Genomic DNA, 25810 nt, shown 5'->3' on the forward strand with positions numbered 1-25810 from the left:
TAAGAGGAGGTAGAGTTGTTTCCATGTTCTCATGCTGGATTGGTCCCCTAGCCTATACATGCTTAATTTGCCCTTCACTCCTGCTCCAGCAGTGTCATGCTGTCTGTCACCTGTATTGCTGCCCATTTCCTTGCTCAGGGAATTGACTTTGCACCTCCACTGTGGGCACTGAGGCATTTGTCATGACCCTGAGCAGAAAGAGCACAAATCTTTCCCCCTTCAAGCCCATCAGGGCCAGCTCAGTATGCCAGAATGACAGGCTTGGAGTCTAGGTCATTCCCCTGACACCACCCTTGCCCTGCCATCCTCGGGTACATGTCTAAGAATCTCACATGCCCCCGGCCAATGCAGGAGTCCCACTATGGAGGGAGCAGGGAAGGTGGGCACAGTTTCCTCATCCCCTCAAAGCTCTGCAGGATATTCTCAGTGATTGGCTCTTAGGTGAAAGAGCCGTCATTTTAAGATCGTGATTTACATGCTTTAAAAATTTAAGGCACCATAACTTACAACACAGTTGATATTGATAGAGTTTGATAATGTTAATAATGATAAGGATTTCTTGCACAGAGCATTCCAAACCCCCTACAGCCCCTTTCCACTCCTGCACATGTGCATACACACACACACACACACACACACACACACACACACACACACACACACACTCCACCAGAGTCCACTTCCCTCCATCAGGGTCTTAGGGCCTCCTCCAGCCCCCACTCATTCCCTGCCATGGTAAGCTCAGTTCTGTAGACCGGTTCACAGGTTCTGCTACCTTTGGCCATTTGTTAGTCCCTTGCATTGCTATTTTACATCCTACATGTGAGAGAGGTCGTTTTGTCCTTCTTCTGTCTGACTTTGCTCCGCATGATACTCTCCAGATCCATCTATGTAACAGCAAATTGCATGATTCACTTTTTTCTCTCATATCTGAGTAGTATTCTATGGTATATATGTACCTCAGTTTCTCTATCCAGTCATCTGTTCTTGACACTGGGTCGTTTCCAGATTCTGACTATTGTGACTAGTACTGCAGTGAACAGAGGAGTAGCGGTATCTTTTCTGAATAGAGTTCTTGGTAGAATTGCTAGAAGGTCAGATGAAATCTCAGTTCTTTCTTTTCTTTTTTCTTTTTTTAGAAGTGTCCATAGTGCTTTCCAAAAGGGTAGAACCAGTTCACATTCCCACTAGCAGTGGATGAGGGTCCCTTCCCCTCCCACAGAGTTGCATTTTGTTTTGTTTTTTGTTTTGGTTTTTGGTTTTTGGGTCACACCCAACGATATACAGAGATTACTCCTGGCTCTGCACTCAGGAATCACAACTAGCGGTGCTCAGGGGACCACATGGGATGTTGGGAATCGAACCCGGTTAGCCACATGCAGAGCAAACACCCTATCCACTGTGCTATTGCTCCAGCCTGAGTTGCATTTCTTTTTCAATCACTATCTGCAAATAGAAATCTGCTCACACATTTGAGTTGCGACATTCAACTTCAAGGCCTTGCATTTCCTCACCTTTCCATGTGTTCCCCCATGGTAAAAGAGAGGTGGGGGAAAGCAGTAGGGTCCCACACTAGCGGGGGATGCAGTGGTCTAAGCTGTCCCTGGAGCAGCCGCCTTATATAAGCTCCCTTGTCTGTTAGCTGTTGTCAGAGAATTCAGAATCTCACAGCAGGTCTCATGGACATGGAGCCCCCTGAGCAGAGCAGCAGCGGGGGAGACAGCCAGAGACAGGCACGTGCTCTGCTGCCCAAAAGGACTTGTCCCCACTCCTCATGCCAGTCTGGCTTTTGCATCCATCCCCTTTTTTCTCCTAGGTGAAGCGCGAGTTAGCTGGAGTCCTCATCTTCGAGTCTCATGCCAAAGGAGGCACCGTGTGTGAGTGAACCTGCTGAAATGTGGCATCACCCCTGTGATGGGGATGGGGGTCGGGCTCCCCCTGCAAGTTTATATGCCTCCTCAGGAGTCTGACCACTAACACTCCCCTCCCCTGACTGCAGACTAACCTCCTGGCATATGTGTGTGTTTCTGGGTCTGTGACCATTGTAGACTTGGTGGTAGGTGTGGACATCACCATTGTTTTCTGGTACCTGCATATGGGCAGTTGTCAACCTGAGTTCCCCCACCACCACCCCCGGCCCCTGCTTGACAGGCACAAGGCAATATGTAGTTTTGTTATTGGGGCTTTGGGGTCACATCTGGTAGTGTCCAGGGTTTATTTTTGGCTCTGAATTCAGGAATCCCCTCTGGAGTTGCTCTGGGAGCCATATGTGGTGCCAGGAATTGAACCCAGGTCAGCCATGTGCAAGGCAAGCACCCTACCCACTGTACTATCTCTCTAGCCCCTAAAATTTGGTTTTGTTTTCTTTTTTTGTCATTGTACCAAGGGGATTCAGGGATTCAGGGAGGGTCTGTTCCTCAGACAGCCTTGGCAGGACATGTTTGCTGTGACCTCCGTGACCTCCCTTACCGTATGGCTTTGGAAGAGCCAATCTATCTCTTGAGGTCACAACTAGAACAATCAACATTTCTGCCTTGTTTTTCCTCTCTCACTTCCACTCTCAGCTCTAAGCCTGAGAGAATTTCATTGCCCCCATACTTAACACAGTTCTCCCCCAGAGGCTAGCTCCCAAACCCATGAGACCATATGGTTCTTTGGTCTCAATTAGAAGCAAGAATTTGAAACAATAGTGAGAAATGAAGGGGAGGGGAGATGATCTAAGATGCTATTTTCCATGAGTCCTGCAAAACCCTCCCTGAAACCTAGAATTCTTAGTCTTCTCAGGTCAGGAGAGGTGGTCTTCTCCAAAGCTGCTTAGAGAATCATAGGCTCTGTCAGCACCAAAGGATCTCAAAGGCTCTGCAGTAAGGAAAAACATTCTCTCCATTTAAACTGGCATCTCCTCATTCCAGTGACGCACAGACTATGCCTTATCGGGCACTATTAGACTATGCCTAATACGAGATTCAGGCTATCTTGTGCATGTTAATCAAATAAGGAACATGAGTCTTAAAAGCAAAAGACTCACAAAAATTATATTTGGGGGTCAGAGAAATAGTATGAGGGGTAAGGCAGAACCAGCCCAGTTCGATCCCCAGTACCACATATGGCACCCTGAATACCGCCAGGGGTGACCCTTGAGCAAAGAGCCAGGAATAAGCCCTGAGTACAGCTTGATGTGACCCAGACCTCCACTCCCAAATAAATAAGTCACATTTCAAGATGTTTTACTTTCAGTTATTAAATGGGGGGTTTTCAACATTGAGTATTTATTTTGGTAAGACCACCCTTTCTTTACATTTTTAAGTTTTATTTTCATAGATTTTCAAAATTTTTATGATAACTGACTTTTTTTCAGCTTTTTCAGTTTTTATTCAAATTTGATCAGTTTAATTTTCATATGGGCTGGCGCTGGCATGATAGCACAGTGGGTAGGGTGTTTGCCTTGCATATGGCCAACCCGAGTTTGATTCCTGCATCCCTCTTGGAGAGCCTGACAAGCTCCTGAGAGTATCCTGCCCACACGGCAGAGCCTGGCAAGCTACCTGTGACATATTCGAAATGTCAAAAACTAACAAGTCTCACAATGGTGACATTACTGGTTCCTGCTCGAGCAAATCGATGAACAACAGAAGGACAGTGCTACAGTGCTAATTTTCATATAAAACTTCAGTATATCAAATAAAAAGAGATTATTAAATAACTTTCATTTTATCTAGCATTGCCATATTTTATTCGTATTTTCTAAAGAATGAAATTATGTGTACAGTTAAGGGCCCTTATCTCACTGTTATCTCCTTTCTCCCCCACTCCAAAGTAACTCTTACCCTACATGTAGTGGTTGTAATTCCAACATTTTTTATTGTAGCTATATATTTATAAACAATGATTTAATTTGACTTTCTGGCACTGTGATTTACAGTCCTGTTAATGGTAGGATTTCGTGCACAGCACACCCATGCCCAGAGCGTCCACTTCTATACACCACTGTCCCAGTGTCCCTTCACCCCCATCCTCCTCCCCACATCCTTGCCCTCTGATAAGCTTCCTACTGAAGACCAGTTCTCAGTTTCTGTTGCCTTTGGGCATTCAACAATGATTTTATATGTTTCAAACTTCACAATGCTGTCCACATGGCTCTTTAAAAACTATTGTCTAAGCATAGTATGTCTTGATGAATTGTAGAGGAGGTGTATTGCTTTTTAAAAAGAATTTCCGGTGAACTGATAGGTAGTGAAAACCTGTCCTCAAGGGCAGAGCCAATAGAGCTGTGTTCCTGTTGCCTTCAGGTTCTGTAGAGAAAGGACTAATATTCCACCTGAATAAGTTAGTGTTTTCTAGTAATTTTTTTCCTTCTGAAATAAATGTATATTTCTGGGGCCTTAAAACCGACAATTTGATAAGCTGTAATTTATATTGATGTGCTTCTATTCTTGTCATAAGTCTTTTTATCTTTTTGTATCTAGTGTTTAACCAGGGAGAAGAAGGTACCTCCTGGTACATTATTCTAAAAGGATCGGTGAATGTAGTCATTTATGGAAAGGTATATATATATATATATATATTTTCTTTTTGAAACTTTATTATACTCCATTTATTAGTGTGGCACTATGTATTAAGCATTGTTATGCTACTATTAAACTTGCAGATAACATTTTTACTTTATGTAGAAAGGACTTTATAGCAACCCAAATCACGGGCTATCTAATTAGACTCACAATTCTATTGAACTTTCAGGGAGCTCATCTCTCCTCATGTATATAGATGAGAATAGGTACATTAAAGTGAGTCTGTATATCAACTTGTTCAATGAAGGAAAAACAAAACACTGTGACTTCACTACATGGCCCTCCTTCAGCCTCCTTGGCTGCATCCCTGGATGCATCCCATCTTTATTCTTAGGGGAGGGGAGAGGGAGAGGTGGGTGGATGTTGCTCCTTCTCAGTGAGTCTGTTCTGCTCCCCAGGGTGTGGTCTGCACCCTGCATGAAGGAGATGACTTCGGCAAGTTAGCGCTGGTGAATGATGCCCCTCGTGCAGCCTCCATTGTCTTGCGAGAAGACAATTGCCATTTCTTAAGAGTAGACAAGGAGGATTTCAACCGGATCCTGAGGGTGAGTTCAAGGCACTTTCTGCATTACCTGTTGCCAGAGAGGCCAAGACTGGGATACAGTGTTGACTGAGGGGTGCTGTGCTGGGCAGACACTCAATGAACAAGGAGCCTTGATTGAAGGACTGCTGCCATTCATGCCCAGGATGTGTTCTGCATACCAGGGATGCTGAAATTCCAGTATGAGGTCGCCTACTTTGTCCAGATCTTTCTCTGAACAATGTCAGGGTTACAAGCCCAGTTCCTGTCCTGTCTGGTCAATTTCATCCTGTTCGATGGTGAATTATAATATCGTCCTTCATTCCTTGTGTCTGAACATTGATACCCACCCACCCTTAAGCACGCGCCTTTAGTGGCAAATTTCTGATAACTTTTAATTGCAAAGCAAGTAAAATGAAAACGAATTACATTGGATAATAAGGAAAGATGCCACATGGAAGTAGATTTGTTATCAGAGAAAGCTCTTTTTAAATTTGGGACCAAGAGATGATTTTTAAAAAAGACATTACATTTTATTATTATATTCATTTATTTGTTTTGAGGCAACACCCAGAGTGCTCAGGGATTCCTACTGGTTCTGAGCACAGGGCTCACTCCTGGTGGGGCTCACAGAGCCATTTGGGGTGCTGGGGATCGAAACCAGATCTACTGCATGCACAGCAAGCACCTTACCTGCTATACTGTCTCTCCAGACCCTACTTCATTATTTTAAGTTGCATTGATGTGTGTAACTTATAAAATATTCAGAATAGTTGAATAAAATGTTTTTGATTTGGGGGACTATACCAAGCAGTGCTCAGACCTTATTCCTGACCCCATGCTCAGGAGTCACTTCTGGAAATGTTCATGGGATCATATGTGGTGCCAGGGATTTGAGTTGAGATGGGCCATGTGTAAGGCAAACACCTTACCCCTATGTTATCTCTCTGACCCCTGAAAAATGTTTCTAACAGATTTAAAACTTGATCTTGGTGTGGGGTCATTTTGGCCAACTTGGCATTATTCAGGGGTTACTCTAGGTCACAGCTTGGGGGACCCTGTGATTCTAGGGATCCAGCCTGAGACTCACATATGCAAGGAATGCACTCTAGACTTTTGTGTCATCTTTCTGGTACTCAAATTAAAAATTTTTTAGTAAAGTGTTTAGATTAGCAAGAAAAGATAATATTCCTATAAAAACTAAATACCCTCAGAGGAAAATCAGAATGAAAGAATTTGCTGATGTTATGCTATTAGCCACATATTTTTAATTTAAAGATATGTTTATAGGGGTCAAGGAGATCAATAAAGAGGGTGGACTATGTGGCCTAGCATTCACTAAGTACCAAGTTTGATCCCTGCCCCTGCATGCCCCAGCCCCAGCAGTGCCCAGTTGGTCTTGGAAACCCCAGAACACTGACCCCAAGCAGTACTACATTGATGGCTCAAGTACTGAACTGTCAGGCTGAGTGTTGCCCAGAATAGCCCTGTTCCCCTGAGCACTACATGGGAGCATCCCCATAAAAAAATAATAATAAGTGCTTTTGCTTCCCTCTCTTCCCACTATACCACCCTCCCCCAAAGGGCTCCCAGGGCACATACTCAGTCCTTACTACTCTGCTGTTTTTCCGAATCTGAGATGAAAGCAGGGAGGTTTGGGTTTTTTTTTTTTTTAGTGTTTTTTATTTATTTAAGAAATGCATGCCTCAGACCTCATCTGGTCGTCTCTCTGACCGTTGCAGCTCTTGACTCTGGAAATGAACTTAATTTGTAGGCTTAACAATTAGCATCACAAGCACCAAATGAGTTTCTGAAGCATTTTTTTTTCATTGTCTGAGAAAAACGGCAGCATCTGTATGTGGTGTAATTTGTATTTGCAGGACGTGGAGGCGAATACAGTCAGACTTAAAGAACATGACCAAGATGTGTTGGTGCTGGAGAAGGTCCCAGCAGGGAACAGGGCTTCTAATCAAGGAAACTCACAGCCTCAGCAAAAGTAGGTTTGCATCCAGCTCTGCAATTGCCAGACTATGATTAACCTTTTCACATGGTATCATCATTTCTACAATAGCATGTTCTCCTTTTTTGTTGAAGACAGCCGTGTGTATGTGTGTGTGTGTGTGTGTGTGTGTGTGTGTGTGGTGTGTGTAAGAGAGGGAGAGGGAGAAAAACAGACTTTATTCTCTATTGACTAATCACATCTTGTAGAGTATAATGTATCCATTTCTTGTTCTGCATTGAGCATGGAGCTGCCTATATTAATTCTGGAAGACTATTTCCCTCCTCTAAAAAATCACTCTCTGTGTACAAATACCAAATAGTGTTCAACTCTAAGAAAGTATAGAAAAGAAAAAGTGACAAAGGAATAGGATGAATAGGAAACAGTTCAAAGGCCGCTAGGTGAAGAGAACTTTTGGTGTTTGAATTTCATTTGTAGGACTTCTCAAGATGTGTTTTCATCTTGATATATCAGGATAAGGTGGGGGGAACTTGAGTTTCAGATATTAGACAAGCTATTGATTGCAGCCTGGAAGCATCCATTTGGCCTCCTGCTTATTCCTGCTAATATTAAAGCAGTATTTTCCCTTCACTTCTCAGGTCCCCTGTTGAGTTTTGTTCAATATATCATGTTCAGTTTTGTCTTTCACTGAAGCTTCCTCCATACAACTTTCATCAAATGTGCCAACATCTGAATGTTAAGACAAAAGGATTAGGAAATGTAGCACTAAGAAAATTACAGAAAATGACGGAATCTGGTTTTTAAAATAAAGATTCATTTTCAATCTCAGAGTAATAAAAACAGCAATTCTGTAGCTAGAGAAATGTCATCAAATAATATGTTGAAAAGGAATGCTTCCCAAGTAATTCTTTTTTTGTTTTCTACATAAACAGTGTCTTCTTTAATCAGAAACTCAGGGTAATGGAATTTTTATTTACACTGTACTTCTAAGGTTTGGACATTTTTGTGTGAATGAATCAACCTATTTTCTAGGAAGGTAGGAAGAAATACATTATTGAATAGCCAGAGTTTATTTTGGATATTTTATTCAATCTTTATTTCAACCCCTTTTAACTGATGGAAAATTAAGGCTCAGAGAAGTTACCTGCCCAAGAATAGCTTACAGTGGCAGAGATGGGATTCAAATCAAGCATGCCCAGTCCCTAGGTATGAGCTCTTCTTCTTTATAATTTGCTTTACAAAGCCTTCTGTATATATTATGTCCTCAGCACTGTCTAATAAACATTGTAAATTGATAATCTTTAAAAGAATTCATATAAAATGAACATTTATAAAACCTACATTTGCATCTTATAATCCTATAAAATTATCTTCCAGAGTTCTTTATTTTAAAAAATGTTTCATTATTGCCCATTCTTCAGATATTCTTGCTCAAACGTTTTTAGAAGTTGTCTTCTAGTCCACAGGTAAAGATTTTTATGTGAAAGTTGGGGCTTTCCTCAATTATTTTCTTTAGTGTTCTTAAAAATAACTGGAACATTTTATACAAGTAATCTGAATTTTTTAATATGTCAGACATTTCTGTAAACTTACATTAAGTCTGAAAAAAGTAAACCTTGAAAATTCTCCTTAACTTTGAAGCATTTGATCAATAATTCTCCCAGGGACCCCCTTCCTTCACCTATTTATAACATTAGAGAATGATCAATGGTTTGGTTTGTTATAGCATTTTTCTTTCTGAAGCCCCTCCAAATATTAATTTTTAAAAAATAAACTGAATGGAATAGAAAAGGAGAAGCCATATGCATTAAATTTATTTTAGGACTGGATCTGATTTCTCATATATTTTTGTTTGTGCCCTGTAGACCAATTCAGATTTCTCTGTAAGTCAAAGAACATGTATTCACAGCAATAAGATTGAAGATATTCAATAAGTACAAAATCATGTACCATACAAAATCAGTTTCCTGAAGAGTTAAAAGCCACACTCTCAATCTACTGCTTTCCCTGTATAGGTTTCCCCAAGCCAGATCATAATTCTAAGGGGCAGCGAAGTTGTGTAGTAAATTTTGGCCTGGTGTTCTGGATAATTTCCGTAACAGAGCAATCACTCTCTGTGAACAGAGTTCCAGTTATGGATAGTTAAAGGTTCTATTTCCTTCGTGAGCTCAGAGGTGATCTCCATTTTTATATGGATTATAATGTTTTCTTTCTTTCCCAATTCACTTTACCTCTGAAGAAATTCTGAATCATTGATGTCCACAGTCATTATATATGAATCAGAATCACCGTGACATACAGTTACAAAGCTTCCGTGATTGACTTTCAGTCATACAATGATCAAACACCCATCCCTCCACCAATGCGCATTTTCCACCACCAATGTCCCCAGCATCCCTCCCGCCACTCCCACCCCATCCCACCCCCTGCCTCTGTGGTAGGCACCTTCCTTCTTTGTCTCTTTTAGGCATCATGGTTTGTAATACAGATACTCCACAGCCATCTTACAGTTACTCAGTTCCCTGAGTCAGCCCAAGTCATTCTACTTGGAGTGTGGCATTGAAGCTTCCATAACTTTCTCATGATGGATAACTTATATGAAGCCCTCAAACACCATTTTGCATTTTGCTCCACATTTTTTCTCATCTCGGATCTTGCTGTTTTATTTTTTTCTTATCAACAAAAGAAAGTGAATATTGCTCGAGATGCAGGACTAAGCAAATCAGTCTCCCTCGGGGTCTACAGAGGACCTACTAGGGCAGTAAATTGACACATATTTATCCTTCATGAACCATCATAGGAATTTCTCACTTTCTTGTAAATTACAGTTTAGATCACATGGTTTCCATATAACATTTATGGTTTTCATGTGCAGTTACCGCACCCCACTACCAATAATGTACTCAAGACCCTCCACAATGTCCTTATGTCCCTTCTAAGTCCGTCTCTTCCTTCCCCTGCCCTTGCCTGCTATTCTTGGTTCTGTTGACCATGCAGTTTAGTAAGACGCAGTATCAGAGGACCCTTCCTCTTTTTCTCACTGGGGGACCTTTGCCTTAGTCCCCTGACCACCTTGGTCCTAAAGGACCATATTGTTTGCAGTTTCTCTTGGGCCCCCACCCCCTCTCTGTTTTTCTTCCTGGCACACATAGAAATGTCTTTGTTCCCAGGCATGGTGTTAGGAAGTGATGTTCTGTCACAGGCCCCAGACTTCACAGCTTGTATAATGTGACCTTTTTGAGCACAGGCTAGAGTCACCTTCTTGCAGTCAACTGCGGAGAGCTGTGCTGTCTGGTCTTCAAGTTCCCAATAAATAGCCTGGCAGCGCCAGGCCTGAAGCGGAGTGATTATGTAGTGCTGGATTTGGCCTGGAGAGGCTCCATCCCAGCCGGCTCTGTCTAGCCGCAAGTTTTCTGTTTCTCTCTGACTTGTTCTCTCCTGACCTTCCAGGGCATCAGGACTAGAGCAACCTTCTACAGAGCAGTTGAGGGAGGGAGGAAGGCAGCAGGGGCTGTCTACCACTAGAGGGAGCCATTGGTAGCAAAAGGAGAGTGCCTGGTGTCTGCTCTGGATCAGGCCTGCAGTCTTCTCTCTGTGAGGATCAGCCTCTGGCTTACTTATCACCCAGGTCTTTATTATTTTTGCCTAGACAGGACTCCCAAGCTGAGAATGGTTCAGGCCAAGAACACCGGGAATGTGGGACACTGATCTTTTGCTGGAGTTCATCCTTTGATGGAAGAGCCTTATTAAACTGACGTATTCATTCATTCTGGAGCATTTCTGGAATGTAGAGCTTACTAGCAGCAACTGTCCAGTGCTGTGCACAGTTACCAAAGAGCTTTTCTATTTTGGGATGCATTGTGTTCTTATTTAAATTAGAACTTGTGGGGCTGGAGCAATGACACAATGGGTAGGGTGTTGCATGCAGTCCACCTGGGTTCAATTCCCAGCATCCCAAATGGTCCCCCGAGCACCACCAGGAGTGATTTCTGAGTGCAGAGCCAGGAGTAACCCCTGTGCATCGCCGGGTGTCACACACACACACACACACACACACAAAGAACTTGTTCGAGGGTGGGGTGGGGGCAGAACACAATACAGCAGTTAAAGTGCAAACCTAGCATGTGTCCAACCTGGGTTGGATCCCCGACACCAGCTGGTCCCCAGAATTGGTGGGTACAAACCTCGAAGCCCAACTTTCGTCACAGCACTGCTGGGTGTGGCCCAGCTACCGCCTCCATCCCTGCCCCCTCCCCGAACCCCACTCCCCGGGGCATTCCAGGTAATCCTTGACACTGTAGGGCCCAAACATTGAATCCTCAAATCCTCCCATTGGCCCTCTGGCCCAGTTGACCAAGAATCACTAGCGGGGCCCTTAAACCTCCTGATCACTGCTTGGAAGCCCACTCCCCTAAACAACACCACCCACCAAATCTTGTTTTCTGAGAAAACATGTGGACAAGCCCTCTGTGAAGGGGACTTCGGTTGCCCAGAGTGGACTTTCTGTGCAGAGAGAACTCCATACTCCACGAGGCACTGTCAGCTTGAGCACTGACTGCCCCTGGGATGCAGAAAGCCAGCCCTGCTCTCAACAGACAGCTCATGTCCTCTGGTCCCGACCACGGGGCAACTTGCAATCTGCAGGGTGAAGAGAATAGTTAACAAGCAGGAGGAAATAGGGCGAGTTCCATCAGGCTCCCCGGTTGCTTAGTAGAGATCTAGTAGGTGCCCAGTGCCCGTTCCAGCCCCAGTGACTTATTAGCATACCCCATGCTGCACCGCGCCCACACCGCCACGTGGGACACACTTCCAGAGGAGAAGACATGAGCTCAGTAGACAGGAGCTTTCTCCTTTCCTCAAATAGTCTCTGCCTACAGGAGGAAACACCTTGTTGGCTACTTGCTTTGAGAAAAGGATCATACTTTTGAGATTGGTTTGTTTCCTCCCTGCTCTCCTTCCCCAGGCTCCAAAGCCATGTTTTCTCAAAGATTTAACCTTTCATCAAGTTCTTTTGCTCTGAGTGCTTTTCTCTCGCTCTTACACTCCAGGCAGACCGTATTTGCCCCGGTGCCTCACCCGGGCCAGACTTTATCGCATACCGTATTTTCTCAGACACAGGGTCATGTGTATATTAAGATTCTTTCCCTCAGACAGGTGGTCACACCTGGTTCACCTCTTGGGATCACAACACTCTTCCTCTACCTTCCTCTACCTTCAGGCCAGCAAAGGGTAACGGGAGGAAGCAAAGAAACCTGGGACTTTCCAGGAATGGAATTCTACTACCATGTTCTGAACATGAGAGGGTTTGGTTGTCCATTGTTTTTCTTCCCTACAATTTTGCTTTAAGAGCCAGGAGGAAAATAAAAGTCTGAGTTGATTGGAAATACAAGCAGTCCCCTCCCCCATTCATTTTACTGTAGTTGGCTTCTACTTCTCATTTGCTGTTTTGTTACCATCTTGAGTATGACTTTGAAATAACCCGCATTTGGTTTTAAAAAAAAAGGAAACTCTCCCCGTTGATTGAAAAGCCCCCACAAGTGAATCTTCTAAAATAACAGTGGTGCCTTCTCCCCAAATCATTTATATTTGACACTAAAGTAAACGAAAGGATTTTCTACTGCTGATTCATTTCCTACTGAGATGCTATGAGGCTGGTCTGTCTCTTTGCTCACTGGGGTTTGGGTTTTGTTTTCTTTTCCCTTGTATTATTATTAACTGCATTTCCAAAGCACATACCAGTGTACAGTTGGGAAAGACAGGCAGAGCATTCCAGAAATAGGGGAATCCAGTGTGGGACTGAAAATTCTCCCCAAGTAACCCATATATGGAAAACACAGTCTTCGGTCACTTTCCCCTCGCCCGATCCCCAGGCTGACCTGAAATGCCCCGGGTTTTACATGCTCCTTTTCATTTCCCCTTTGCCTAAAAAAAAGCTTGACGTTGCTCAGTTCCTCGTCTACTAATACCACTCTCCAAAAAGTTTAGTTCTTTGTTGGGCACAGGGGTGAGGGGGATCTAATATTTTAGTACCTGCTTCATTTGTGATTTTTTTCATAGTCTTTTTCTGTGTGACTTTGACAAAATAACATGGTCTCTCCCACCCTAAGGATACTAGAGACCAAAACGTAAGTCTGTACAATTTCCACAGATATGAAAACTTAAATGTGTACAAAGTAATTTTTTCAGTGATTTTTACCATTTTCCACAAAACGAGTGATTTTTTCATTTCTTACTTAGGTATACTGTGATGTCAGGAACGCCTGAAAAAATTTTAGAGCACTTTCTAGAAACAATACGCCTTGAGCCAGCTTTAATTGAAGCAACAGGTAAACACAGAACAGCTTGGTTTGCCTGTTATATTCGTGCAGAGAAATGTCCGCAACAACCCTGACTCGTTTCCAGGTTGTGTGGCTGAAGCATCCTTAGAAGAGGGTTCTGTGTGTTAACATTAGAAGCATATCCCTGGGACTGGAGACCTAGTACAGGAGGAAAGGCATTTGCCTTGTTTGTAACCAACCCAAATTTAGTCCCTGTCGTTGCATATGGTTTCCTGAGCACCACCAGAAGTGATTCTTGTGCACAGAGCCAGGAGTAGCCCCTGGGCATAACTGAGTATAGACCAAAACACCACCTTCTTCCCCAATCTCCATCCTCTAGAAAAAAACAGAGTATCTCTGTGTAGCCTCATCAGGGAACCGTTTGTCCAATGGTACCTGGCCTGGCTACTCTTTATAGATGCCTCAGCCTGGTTCATACCATTCCCCATTGAGGGTTTGAAGCTCTCTCCGTTAAAGACTCAACCTTGCTTCACCTGGCAGTGAAATGGTTCAGTCTGCCATTGTGAATTCTTGGCTGTCTGATAACTTTGTGACATAGGGGCCAAGATTAGACACTGTAACACAGAATCTCAGACTGAGTGGCTTAGCTGACAGCAATGCTCAGTCCTGTCTCTCAGTGTGGATATTAGAGGTCTGTGACAGAGGAAGGGGGAGGGAGACTGGTGCCTGCTGCTGGCCTCTGACCTGGAAGCTGGAGTGGTGGCAGCCGAATTGGCTTTGGTATTCTCTCCATGCCTCTTCACATGGCTTTCTCCTCTGCATCTCTGTGTTGAGGAGATGCAGGGGAGCCTTTTTATAAGCCCATCAGTCACAGTGGATGGGGCTCTACATAAGTGACCTCATATTAATTACAGCTGCCAAAACCCAGTTTCCAAATAAGTCCACATTCTGAGGTGCTGGGATTAGAAATTCTACATACCTTAGAGACAGAATTCAACCCACACCCCAGCTCACAGTGAACCATTTTATTAACACAAGTGCAGAGAGTTGTGAGTGAATAGTTGAATCACAGTGAGTTGAAATGCTTAGAGCTTTGATATTGTTCTTCACTTTGGTTACTTTTTTTTTGTTTGTTTTTGGGTTTGATTTTTTTTTTTTTTTTTTTGCCTTTTGGCTCACACCGGTGATGCTCAGGGATTACTCCTGGCTCTGCACTCAGGAATCATTCCTGGCGGTGCTCAGGACCATATGAGATGCTGGGAATCGAACCCATGTCGGCCATGTGCAAGGCAAATGCCCTACCCACTGTGCTATCGCTCCAGCCCCCTGGTTACCATTTTGGACATGATTTTAGAATACCCATATTAGTTTTTTAAAAATTTTACATTTTGGGGCTGGAGCTCTAGCAAAATATGGTTACAGGGAACTGTTTTTTTGGGAGTCGTCTTAGCAGGCGTTAATCAGTCTCTACTCAGATCAAAGCCGAAACTTGCTCTTATGACTCTAGATGGTGAACACAGAAGATGGTGAACACAGAAAAGCCTGAGTCCTTCTATATGGATTTCAGTGTGCCACCCAGGGTGCTTACTCATTCCTCAGAACAACAGATTAACATTTTTTAATTTTCTGATCTCCATAGAAGAGTGCACTTCTCTGCGCTCCTAGTTAGATGAAGCCATAGGGGACACTGAGGAATGAGGGCAGCTGGGATGACCTGGGAGAGGCTTTAGCCAACCTCTCAGTTGTCCCTTGGAAAAGTGTGTTTCACACATCCTAGTCAGCATGATGCATTACACCACACACACACACACACACACACACACACACACACACACACACACACACTGGAAATCCCCAGAGTTCCAACAGGCTTTTGGATTAACCTTCACAAACTTTCCCACCAGGGCTGACTGTGCAGTGCTGTGTACAGGGAACCTGCATGGATTCAAAGGGAAACCCAGGAAGTTTACCTTTAGGACAGATTTCCTTACCTCTCCGACCCTCTACCTGCTTATCTCCCTGCAGAACCCCTCAGCTCGAGGACATTTACATTTTCATTCTACTGAAGAGCTTCTGATTCATTTGCTGTTCACTGCCTCCATCTTGTCTATTTTCCTGCTTCTATTTCCCTTACCAATTCTCTGCTTGTACGATTCCCTTTTCACTAATGATATCAGTCTCTCCTACCTTGTTGTTCCTTTCAAAACAAGGACATAGGGAAGCCAGAGAGTATAATGGGTCAGGCACTAGCCTTGCATGCATCTGACCCAGGATCAATCCCAGGCATCCCATATGCTCCAGGAGTGATTGAGTACAGGAATAACCCCTGAGCATTCCCAAGTGTGGCCCCAAAGCCAAAAAAGAAAAAAAACAGATAGGAAAGGTACATTAGCAAAACACATATGGTATAGACAAAGAAATGTCCATGTCTTAATTTTGAATTTATGGTGCTGAACATGTGTGTTCTTTAATTCTATATAATTTCAATTAATTTTATATTTTTTATTTATGTGGTAAGGTGACCAGAGCCATTTATTTCAGCCTGTCCCTTAAAATACTTTTAAAATATTTTGGATCCATTATGCTGATAAATTTAATTTTGACCTTAAAATAATTTTTATTACTTTTACACACATTATTTCTATATAGAGTAAACACACACACACACACACACACACACACACCATCACCACCACACACACGCACCATCACCACCACCACAAGGCATTGTCTAAGAACCACTGGCCAAGATCAAATAAATACTTTTGCTTTCCTAAATATTTTTAAGAACCTAATTTCCTGTTCTTTCTTCACCCGCCCCCATACAGATTCTGTCTTAAATGACTTCGTTATGATGCATTGTGTTTTTATGCCAAATAGTCAACTCTGCCCAGCGCTTGTGGCCCAATATCCTTTGTTGTGAACAATTCTGTTCCCTGAAGATGTGTCTATGACTGTTTTGTAATGTCACTCTTCAAAGGTAAGTCATGCCCAGGCAGAGTTGTGCTCTGCTCACTGGTGAGACCCTGAGACACCAGCGCCCTTCTCTGACACACACACTTAAACTCTCCTCTCTTCATGTGGAATATCCTCCTCAATGCAACAGTAAACAAATGGTTCAGATTTCCCTGGGGTGATACTGGTGGGTGTCAGACATACCAGGAAAACTGTGTGAAAGAAGATGAGTGAGTTGTATAGGGGTTATTTCGTTACCTAGCATCAGAGACAGGCAGAGTCTCAGTAGGATGGACCATGGTCCCCTCATAGTGCTCCCGGAAGCTGTCTTAATAAGCAGACTACTCACTCCTAAAATCAATACAGGTCCCATTGTGGTTTTTCTTTCAAGGCTTCCTGGTCCATCCTCTCCTCTAGATACAGGAATGTATCACTCGGTTGCTCTTTTTATGATCACATTGTCTTGGATCAGTCCACAGAACCTGCAAAGGCTGTTCCTTGAGGCAGCTGGCATTGCATTCTTTGGGGCAGCATTTCCCTGGTCTGTTGAGTTGACCAGTGGGTAGGTGGTACATCCTCTGGAGAGTGCAGCATTTTGAAAACATACACTGGATTTTAAAAGTAACCATCATTGATTTGTCACACTCTCAATGTGAGGCGGGGGGTGGGCATGTGAAGGTATATTTTCCTGTTCTGCTTTAGTTTTTACCAACAGAAATTTAAACTCCCAAACATCTTAGCCTTTAAGAGCAGTTTGCAATATTGAAGGACCTTATTTTTTTTTTTTTCTGAGCCACCTAATCAGTGTTGGTGTGTTTTCCTTCTTCAGAATTTGAATTTCCTTCCCTGAGTCTCATTTTCTTGTTCACCCATAATTCTCTTTAAAGTCACAAGGATGTGTGAGGATTGGCAATTTCAGTTGAATATGTTATTCACAGGCAACTGCAAAAATGAGATTTGGGTGTTTATTTGCCTGGAAACTATCTTTCCAACTGATGACGGCTTAATGAGACTTACATATATCATATAGTCTTCCTGGCGCAGATTCAGTTTTTCTCGAGTTAAATGAACACGTTCAGGATATCTCTGTGCTCTTTTAAATCCATATATGGTAATCATTATCAGACCTTTGAGGTTTGTTGGAAGGAAAATGAAAACTGCCATTGGGTTTAGACTTTCCTCAGCCCACCCCCAACAGCCTGTTGATAAGCTTGAGGCAAATAAAACCAAAAGAAGAGTGAGAGGGTGGCCTGGTCACATCATCTGTACAGCTCAAAGCCCCAAACGCAAAACGGATAGATTAAAAAACAGAAGTGAGTGTGTGTGTGTGTGTGTGTGTATGTGTATGTGCCTGTGTAGATTCTGGATTCTTCCCTTCTTGCTTTCCCTCAGAGTTGGTTGAGAACATTCATTTTGCTGAATGTTTCGAGATACTCATTTCTATATACATTCATTTTTATAAAATAAGGTTCCTAGAGGGAAAACCTTTTCATTCTGGACAGGGAGGTATGGGGATGGGGATAGTGTGGTGGGGAGCAGGGCAGTCAGGAAAGGGAGCCCCAGAGCTCATGGAGGCCTATGGTTTCCTGTCCTGATCCTTCTCAGTAGACAGAGGGGCTCAGCATCTGGGTATCATTTTGACCTCCTCTTGCCCTCCAACCACCTCCTTTACACCTGATGCTATGAGACAGTGCTATATTCAATGCACTGTCATTCCTGGAATTAGCTCTCTTGAATCAGGCACCAGAATAAGGTCATTGGCCTATACTGACCCACTTGACCTGTGTATGGCACTTAATCCACATAGTTATCTGTTGGGTTGGTGGTAAATTTATTTTGCAAATGAGAATTCTGAGGCTCTGAAAAGTAACAACTTCTCTGCTCAAGGCTGGTGGCAGAAAGAGAACAGATTGATCCAGATCATATGATTACAAAGGTTTCTGTGTGGGTACATCACTTTTTCTCTTCACAAGTTATTTCTTCAAAAACTTAAAAAATAGAACATTTACAATTCTAGTATTTGATGCTAGTGCATATCTGCACTTCAGTTTGCTACAGCCAAAGGAGAATTGATAATTTAGAACCAAGTAAATAAAGTGTCTATTGAAATGTTTGAAGTGATGGACATATTCTAGATTTATAGCACAGTAGCCACAGGACTTAAAGCTGGCTATTATAACTGAATTTTTAATTTTATTTTTGTGTTTAGTATAAATAGCCTTATAGACTACTGGGTAGACTACTGGGTACCATATTGGACTTATTCTAATCTTTGGATACTAGAAATAAATGGCTCAAACAAAAGCTGCTATTCTGAAATAACTCGGGAAGGTATATTCCAAGAAGTCAGGAGCTCATCATGCTACACGCAGACAAAAATAAGGTCTTTCTCCCCTGTGGTCTTACATGGTTGAGTTTCCATGTCAGGATAAGGACATGAGGACTCAATTTTCAGTCCCTTCTTCCTTCTAGGGAGAGTTTATATAGGTGACTTATAAACCACTTTTATTTAGCCCTAAGTAACATAAAATGTAACTAACAAATGATAGAAGAGTTTATCAGATAAATAGAATTGGAGGGATCCTGGCAGAATCCAGGCCTTAGGAAGGGACCTCAGTGCCAACCTGTTAGAGGACCCTAAGGACCCTGCTATTAAGGGATATCCGATCCTAGTCTCCTGGACCCTCATTTCATTCCCATATCCCTGGTCATCACTCCTGAGTGACAGGATAGCCTTGGCCAAAAGGAACACAGAGAAAAGTGGAGAAATAGAGGATGAATCATCAGGAACCAGGCAGTAAACTGTTACATCATGCCCAGCACCCACTGAGCACTCTAATGGAGAGAAGAGCAAGTAGATTAACCCCCATGCTGTTGACATGGGATGTGGGGAGCGTGAGACACTTCACCATGTCGAGGCAAGCACTTAGGTTAAAGTGAGTTGCTCTGGTTAAGCACTTTCAAAGTACTTCATATCTGTGACTTTTCATAGCAGACCTGCAAAGCAGTCAGTATTTTCACCACTCTCTTTCCAAATCAATAAACTTGGATAATGAAAAATTATGATTCGTTCAGAGAAAGGTAATTACTCGCTCAGAAAAGATGAGTCCCAAGTCCCTGACACCTACTTCTGTCCTTAATCCGCATTGTGTGTCTCCTCCAATTTTACTGCGAGCACAGAGGAAGACGGCAGAACTCTGTTTAGAATTAATATTTCAGGCCTTTTATGTGCTAATGAGACCCTATTCATTAGGAACGCTTGGAACATGATTTGACCTGATGAATACAAGTGCTTTATAATGAGTTTGAAAAATTGTATTTGTTCAATTTCTATACTTTTCATCTCTAGTTTTTAAATCTTTTAAAATCTGCACTAAAAAATCACTTCAGTTTTCCATTAGAATTTAAAAAGAAACTTAAAACCCCCTCTAACCTACCAGGTATTAACTAGTGTTAACAATTTGGAATGTGTCCTTCCAGTTCTTTTTCTATATATCAAAATACATGGTATTAACCTTAAGAATGGAGTCATACCATAAACAATTCTGTATGTTTTGTCACTCAACAATATTGTGTGAATATCATTCTCTGTCTGCCATTAAATGGTTTTCCACACTTTTTCTTTTATTTTCTTTTCTCTTCTTTTTTCCCCTTTGTTTTTGGCCTACATCCTGAAGTCTGGACTTTGAGCTCAGGGATCAGTTCTGGTAGGGTTTGAAGACCTTTTGAGCTGCTGAGGATTGAACCTGGGTTGGCCTCACGCAAGGAAAGCCCCCTACCTGCTGTGCTATCTCTCTGGCCACTCCATGCTCTTTGTCTAGGTAGAGATAGCTTTGTCATCCTTAACAATAAAACAGTATCATTGCTAAAAACTTCAGTTTATGGAGAGGACACCAAATTCACCTGGTATTTCACTGTTTTATGGAAAACCTTCATTGGGTCACTGGAGATTGGTAGAAGCAGGCAGAGGATATTTGTTTCTGGGTCTTGTTGAATCTGGAGCCCAAGGTCACAAAGTTCCACTTTACCTGGTTCTGTGGGGCTTCACTCATGTGTGAGGCTCAGTCCAAATGGTCCAGAAAGCAGCCTGGAGCATGGCGGCGGCTGGGTAGTGGAGGTAGTGGAGGTCGGCCACTCGAATAGATGTGGCTCACTGCCGGCAATTTCTATCTTTGTTCTTCATGCACCAACATCCAATTACAATGAAGAGGAAATTGAGAAGTTCTACATGGAACTGGAGAAGTTCTATAAAGAAGACACACCTTCTACAAGATCATTATCGGTGATTTTAATGCCAAGATAGGACCGAGAAGATTGGCCAAAGAACTCTACATCGGAACCCATGACCTAGAATGGAAGGAACAGGGTGAGAGATTGTCTGAGTTCATCATGCCAACCAAGACCATCCATGGTAACTCGCAGTTCCAGAAGGCCAATCTAAATGTTGGACCTGGGACTCTCCCCAGTGGACAGTTCCACTATGAAATTGACCAAATCATATTCAGTGGATGGTTTTGCCTGACTGATGTTGCTATTGTTCCAAAATTCCAAATAAGATCAGACCACCATCTCCTTTGTGCAAAATTCTACCTCACGGAGTAGGGAGAAAGGGCTGAAAAGTTTAAGAAGAGAACTCCCAGAACAACCACCAACTGGGAGCTCTTTGGCACAATTGCAGCAACATGGGAAGATGCCATCATTGACAATGTTGACGAAGAATACAATTGACTGGTTCAGCACCTCCATGATTGTGTGAGGAACACCGAGGGAGAGAAAGCCACAAAAAGATGCCTGTCATCAAAACTCTTGAGCTCATTCGCCAATGTGGTTGGGCGCAAGCCTCAGGCAACCACAAGCTAACGTCTGAGCTCGCGAAGCAGTGCAGAGAAGCGATAAATAAAGACCTTAAAGAGAGAATAGCAGCAGTGCTGGATGATGTGGCAGAAGCCAGGCAAAGCATCCACAACGCCTGCCTGTCCTTCACCAACACGAGACCAAGATGACTGCCCTCCGACGTCCTGATGGATCTATCACATCTTCCAGAAGGGAAATGGAGAAGCTTATTCATGACTTCTACTCAGATCTCTTAGATAACCACATCCACCTGCCCACATACAAATTCCGCAGGGTGGATGTGTCACTCCCAACGTTCTCCCTTCCCAAATCTGACATGTCATTTTTTCAATAAAGAGGCAAACAGCACCAGGCCCAGACAAGGTCAGACCCGAACACCTGAAGAATCTCCTGCCAGTACTCATCAATTACTGGCTCAGCTCCTCTGAGACTACCTGTCTGAATGCAAGGTTCTATCCCAATGGAAAACCAGAAGGGCCGTTCAACTGTACAAGAAGGGAGACATCCATGAAATTGGCAACTATCACCCGATCTGCCTGTTGTCCGTCATCTACAAGCTGTTCACTTGAGTCATCCTGAACAGGATTAGCAGAACACTAAATGAAGGACAACCATGCAAGCAAGCCGGGTTCCAAAAAGGATTCAGCACGATCGACCATATCCACACGGTGACTAAACTCATTGAGGTTTCTTGAGTTCAAGACACCGCTCTGTCTAATATTCATTGATTTAAAGAAGGCCTTTGATTCTGTTGAGACTGAAGCGGTCATCAAAACCCTAGCCAAATAGGGTGTTCAAACTCAATACATCAGGATCCTCCATGAGCTGCATTACGGATTCACTACCAGGATCTCACCATTCTACAAGGAAGTGATCATTGACGTAAAGAGAGGGGTTCAGCATAGTGATAGCATTTCACCAAAACCCTTCAGTGCCACCCTCGAGAATGTCATGCAACAACTAGAATGAGAATGAATGGGAATGAAGATAGATGGTCGGCAACTACACCACCTCCGCTTCGCTGATGACATCGTTCTAATAACACCAAACATTTGCTAAGGGGCACAAATGCTGGCCACCTTCGACCGTGAGTGTGGAAAGGTCAGACTGCAGCTGAATCTCACAAAGGCAATGTTCATAAGAAACGGACTTGTGCCTGACATTCCATTTGCTCTAACAAAACGAGCATCTCCGAATGCAACAGTTATGTGTACCTAGATCAAGAACTCAACATGACAAATGACCTGGCACCTGAATTGTGCAGGAGGAAGGGAACAGCATGGAACGCCTTCTGGAGTGTCAAGGAAATAGCTAAGAGGACAAAGAACCGCTGGCTCTGGGCACATCTCTTCGACTCCACCATTCTTCCTGCATTAGTATATGCCTCAGAGACCTGTGCCCTACAAAAACAGGATGAGAACATTATTCGGGTCTCCTAAAGAGGAATCGAAAGAGCTATGCTTGGAGTATCATGCTTCACTCAAGTGAGAGAAGGAATCCGGAGTTCTCATCAATGATCGAGAATCAGGGACACTGTCTTGTTTGCCAAGGCATCGAAAATCAGATGGGCTGGACACATAATGTGATTTGGAAATGACCACTGGACTAGAGCCATTACTGACTAGATTCCATGGGATGTCAAAAGATTGTGTGGCCACCCATCTACGAGATGGTCAGACTTCTTCATCAAGATCCTGAAGGTTTGAGGCTCTTCATGTTCCCTGGGTTCAGATGCCATTGGGCTACACTAGCACACGACAGGGACAGATGGAGACATTACTGGCACCTGCTCGAGCAAATCAATGAGTAACGGGATGTCAAGTGATCAAGTGATCAAGTTATGGAAAACCCTCCAGAAATTTTATATAATACTATAAATTTTAATTTTTGTGATAAGTTATTTTTCACTTAATGGTATGATGTAGGTTTTTTTCAAACTAATATTTATAAATAAAACTGCACAAAAGCAATTTTATTTATAATGAAAATCCCAAATAATTTCTCAAACATTTATTCAATAATTAAAATTTGCCATGCAGTTTTGGGCAATAAGTAAATGATCTATGATAAAAAGTAGCTACTTTTATTGACTCAGAAAAGAATATGGTAGCTCATTTTTCTTAAATTCTTCCTATTGGATAGATATTTTCTTGTGTTTCCTATAACAAATAAAATGAGATAAATTGGAATCCCACAAGCCAAGAATTTGCCTACATTGCATGATGATTTCCTTACATTAAATTTCTAAAGGGAAAAGTGAAACATTTGGCACTTTCTGTATTTATTGCCAAAATTATCTCCTATCATCTTAATTTGTTTCAGGATTATATTTTTCAATATCTGACTTGCTCCTCTGGCCTGTGTTCTCCCTTGAACATGAATCTTGGTTGCTGGTCTCTGTTTCTTCTTTTTTTTTTTAATTTTTATTAGTGAAACACCATGAGGTACAGTTGTAGACTTACAAATTTTCGTGCTTGGGTTTCAGTTATACAATGATCGAGTACCCATCCCTCCACCAGTGCCCATTTTCTACCACCACGGATCACAGTATCCCTCCCATCCCCCATTTCCCCATCCCACCCTGCCTCTATGGCAGGGCATTCCCTTTTGTTCTCTCTCTCCTTTTGGGTGCTGTGGTTTGCATTGAATGGCAATAATGTTTGGTCTATAGTCTACTTCCAGCATGCATCTCCCATCCTGGGAGGATCCTCCCAACACCTGCTGGTCTCTGTTTCTTTGCTTATTTCCACTCGGAGAAGTCTGTGTTCTCTCTCCAGCATGCACTTCTCCCTTTCTTTCCCCCCAAAGCTTTGTAAATAACTTTCAATAAATACTACCTTGCTTCACAAAAAGATTAAGAAACTTTTAATCCTTTCGTGTTTATAATTACGAGCAGGCTTTCAACTAATCACAACTAAGTCAAATTTAGATTTTAAACTTGAACAACTAGAGGCAGAGTGATAATACAACAGGTAGGAAACTTGCCTTACACAAGCCCAACCCAGTTTCAATCCCCAGCACCTAGATGGTCTCCCAAGCATCACCAGGAGTGATTTCTAAGTGCAGAGACAGGACTATGCCCTGAGCATCTCTGGGTTTTGTCCAAAACAAAACACAAAATTTGAACAACTCTATCTGTGATTCATTGCACCTTTGCACGTTTACTTTATCTTTGACCTATCTTGACATGGAAGGCAAAAAAATAACTGATATTATATTTATTTTATTTTATATGGAGGAGAATTCAAAACACATGGAAGCCAAATTACCACCTATGATTCTGCCCATACTAGGAATTTGGAGACACTTCATGTAGCACTAATGTCATTCTGTTTGCCATGCCATTGTTATTCAGTGTCCAGCATCTGTACCATTTCCATTGATCAGTCTGGCTATTCATAGCAGCTGACCACCCATAACCATGATTGGTTCTCAAAATGTGGACTCAAGGTAGACTGGGCCAATAAGATTCAAAGAGAAACTTCCTGAGGCTTCTGGGTAAAATGCTTTCTTAACATGTAAAAGAATAGAAAGCCTGTAATCCCAATTACTGATGCTAGCCTTCCTGGAGCAATTAGGGAAATGAGCCCAATGACAAAGGTGAGATATATGAAGAGTCAAGAAAATAATGGAATCTCAGATAATATCATTAACATTTGGACTTATCTCAAAGCTTGCTCTGCTGATTTATTACTATGTCAACAAATTCAAGTCTGCTACTTAGAAGAGATTGCTACTGCAACTAAAACAACCATAAGTGATAAATTGCTTATACTTAAATTTGTAAAATTTAAATGCAATGAAAAATGGTCAAATACCTTTTTTTCACTTTGTATTTAACTCAAATTCCATGCCTTTGGCAGGGAGATATAACCTTTATATTGTTAAGCTAAAAAGAAAAAAATAGAGTATAAGATTTTCACTCTTTTAGCTAAATTTACAAGTTTTTATGACCTTTATACACACAGAAATAAAGTAAACCCAACAACTTTCCTTAATAAACAGGTAAACCCTTCATCATTCATCATTTCTTTCTTTTTTTAAAATTTTTTATTTATGTAGGAGTACTGCTATTTATTCAGCCAATGATTAGGCTGATTGAATTTTTCTTGAACTCCACCTTACTTTTTTCCCCCATTTTTTATAATTTTATTTATTGAATCACCATGAGAGCAGTTACAAAGCTTTCAGGTTTGTCTCAGTCATACAATGAAACACCCGTACCTTCACCAGTGCCCATTCTCCACCACCAAAAACCCCAGTATACCCCATCCCACACCCTCCCCCTACCTGTGGGGCAGATGATTTCCAAATTCTCTATACTTTGATCACATTCAACATTTCAACACCACACCCACCATTATTATTTGGGATTTTACCCCAACACTCAGATCTGCTGAAAAGGCAACAGTAGACAATTTGTTTTCTGTTGCTGGTCATGAATAATATATGATGTCGCGTGGTTGCAGTAGTGGCTGTGCAATTTTGAAATTCCGAAATTTTCACAATTAAATCTGGAGAGATTTCCTGCCAAAACCTGCTAGGTTCCGAGATCTGCTCCTGAGACTCTGGGATCATGGCCGTTGAGCAGCTTGATAAGGAGCCAGAGAGGCCGTTTGTGGGCGATGACTTGGGGTCTCGTTGGGGTGGGGGGGACAGGCCCGGCTCCCCCCCC

The 25810-nt window shown here is 42.5% G+C and overlaps 1 protein-coding gene across 2 annotated transcripts in view; it reads left to right on the forward strand.

Annotated features, from left to right (window-relative positions):
• Positions 1-25810, forward strand: part of RAPGEF4 (Rap guanine nucleotide exchange factor 4) — a 336825-nt gene that overhangs the window by 263057 nt on the left and 47958 nt on the right. For both annotated transcript variants that reach the window (XM_056110137.1, XM_056110139.1), the window contains 6 exons: positions 1817-1877; positions 4467-4543; positions 4967-5113; positions 6969-7084; positions 13286-13374; positions 16155-16233. In XM_056110137.1, coding sequence (XP_055966112.1) covers positions 1817-1877; positions 4467-4543; positions 4967-5113; positions 6969-7084; positions 13286-13374; positions 16155-16233 — 569 coding nt within the window. The remainder of the gene's footprint in view (positions 1-1816; positions 1878-4466; positions 4544-4966; positions 5114-6968; positions 7085-13285; positions 13375-16154; positions 16234-25810) is intronic.

This window comes from Sorex fumeus, unplaced genomic scaffold, assembly GCF_029834395.1.
Source record: "Sorex fumeus unplaced genomic scaffold, SorFum_2.1 ptg000009l, whole genome shotgun sequence".
NCBI classification, from domain to species: domain Eukaryota; kingdom Metazoa; phylum Chordata; class Mammalia; order Eulipotyphla; family Soricidae; genus Sorex; species Sorex fumeus.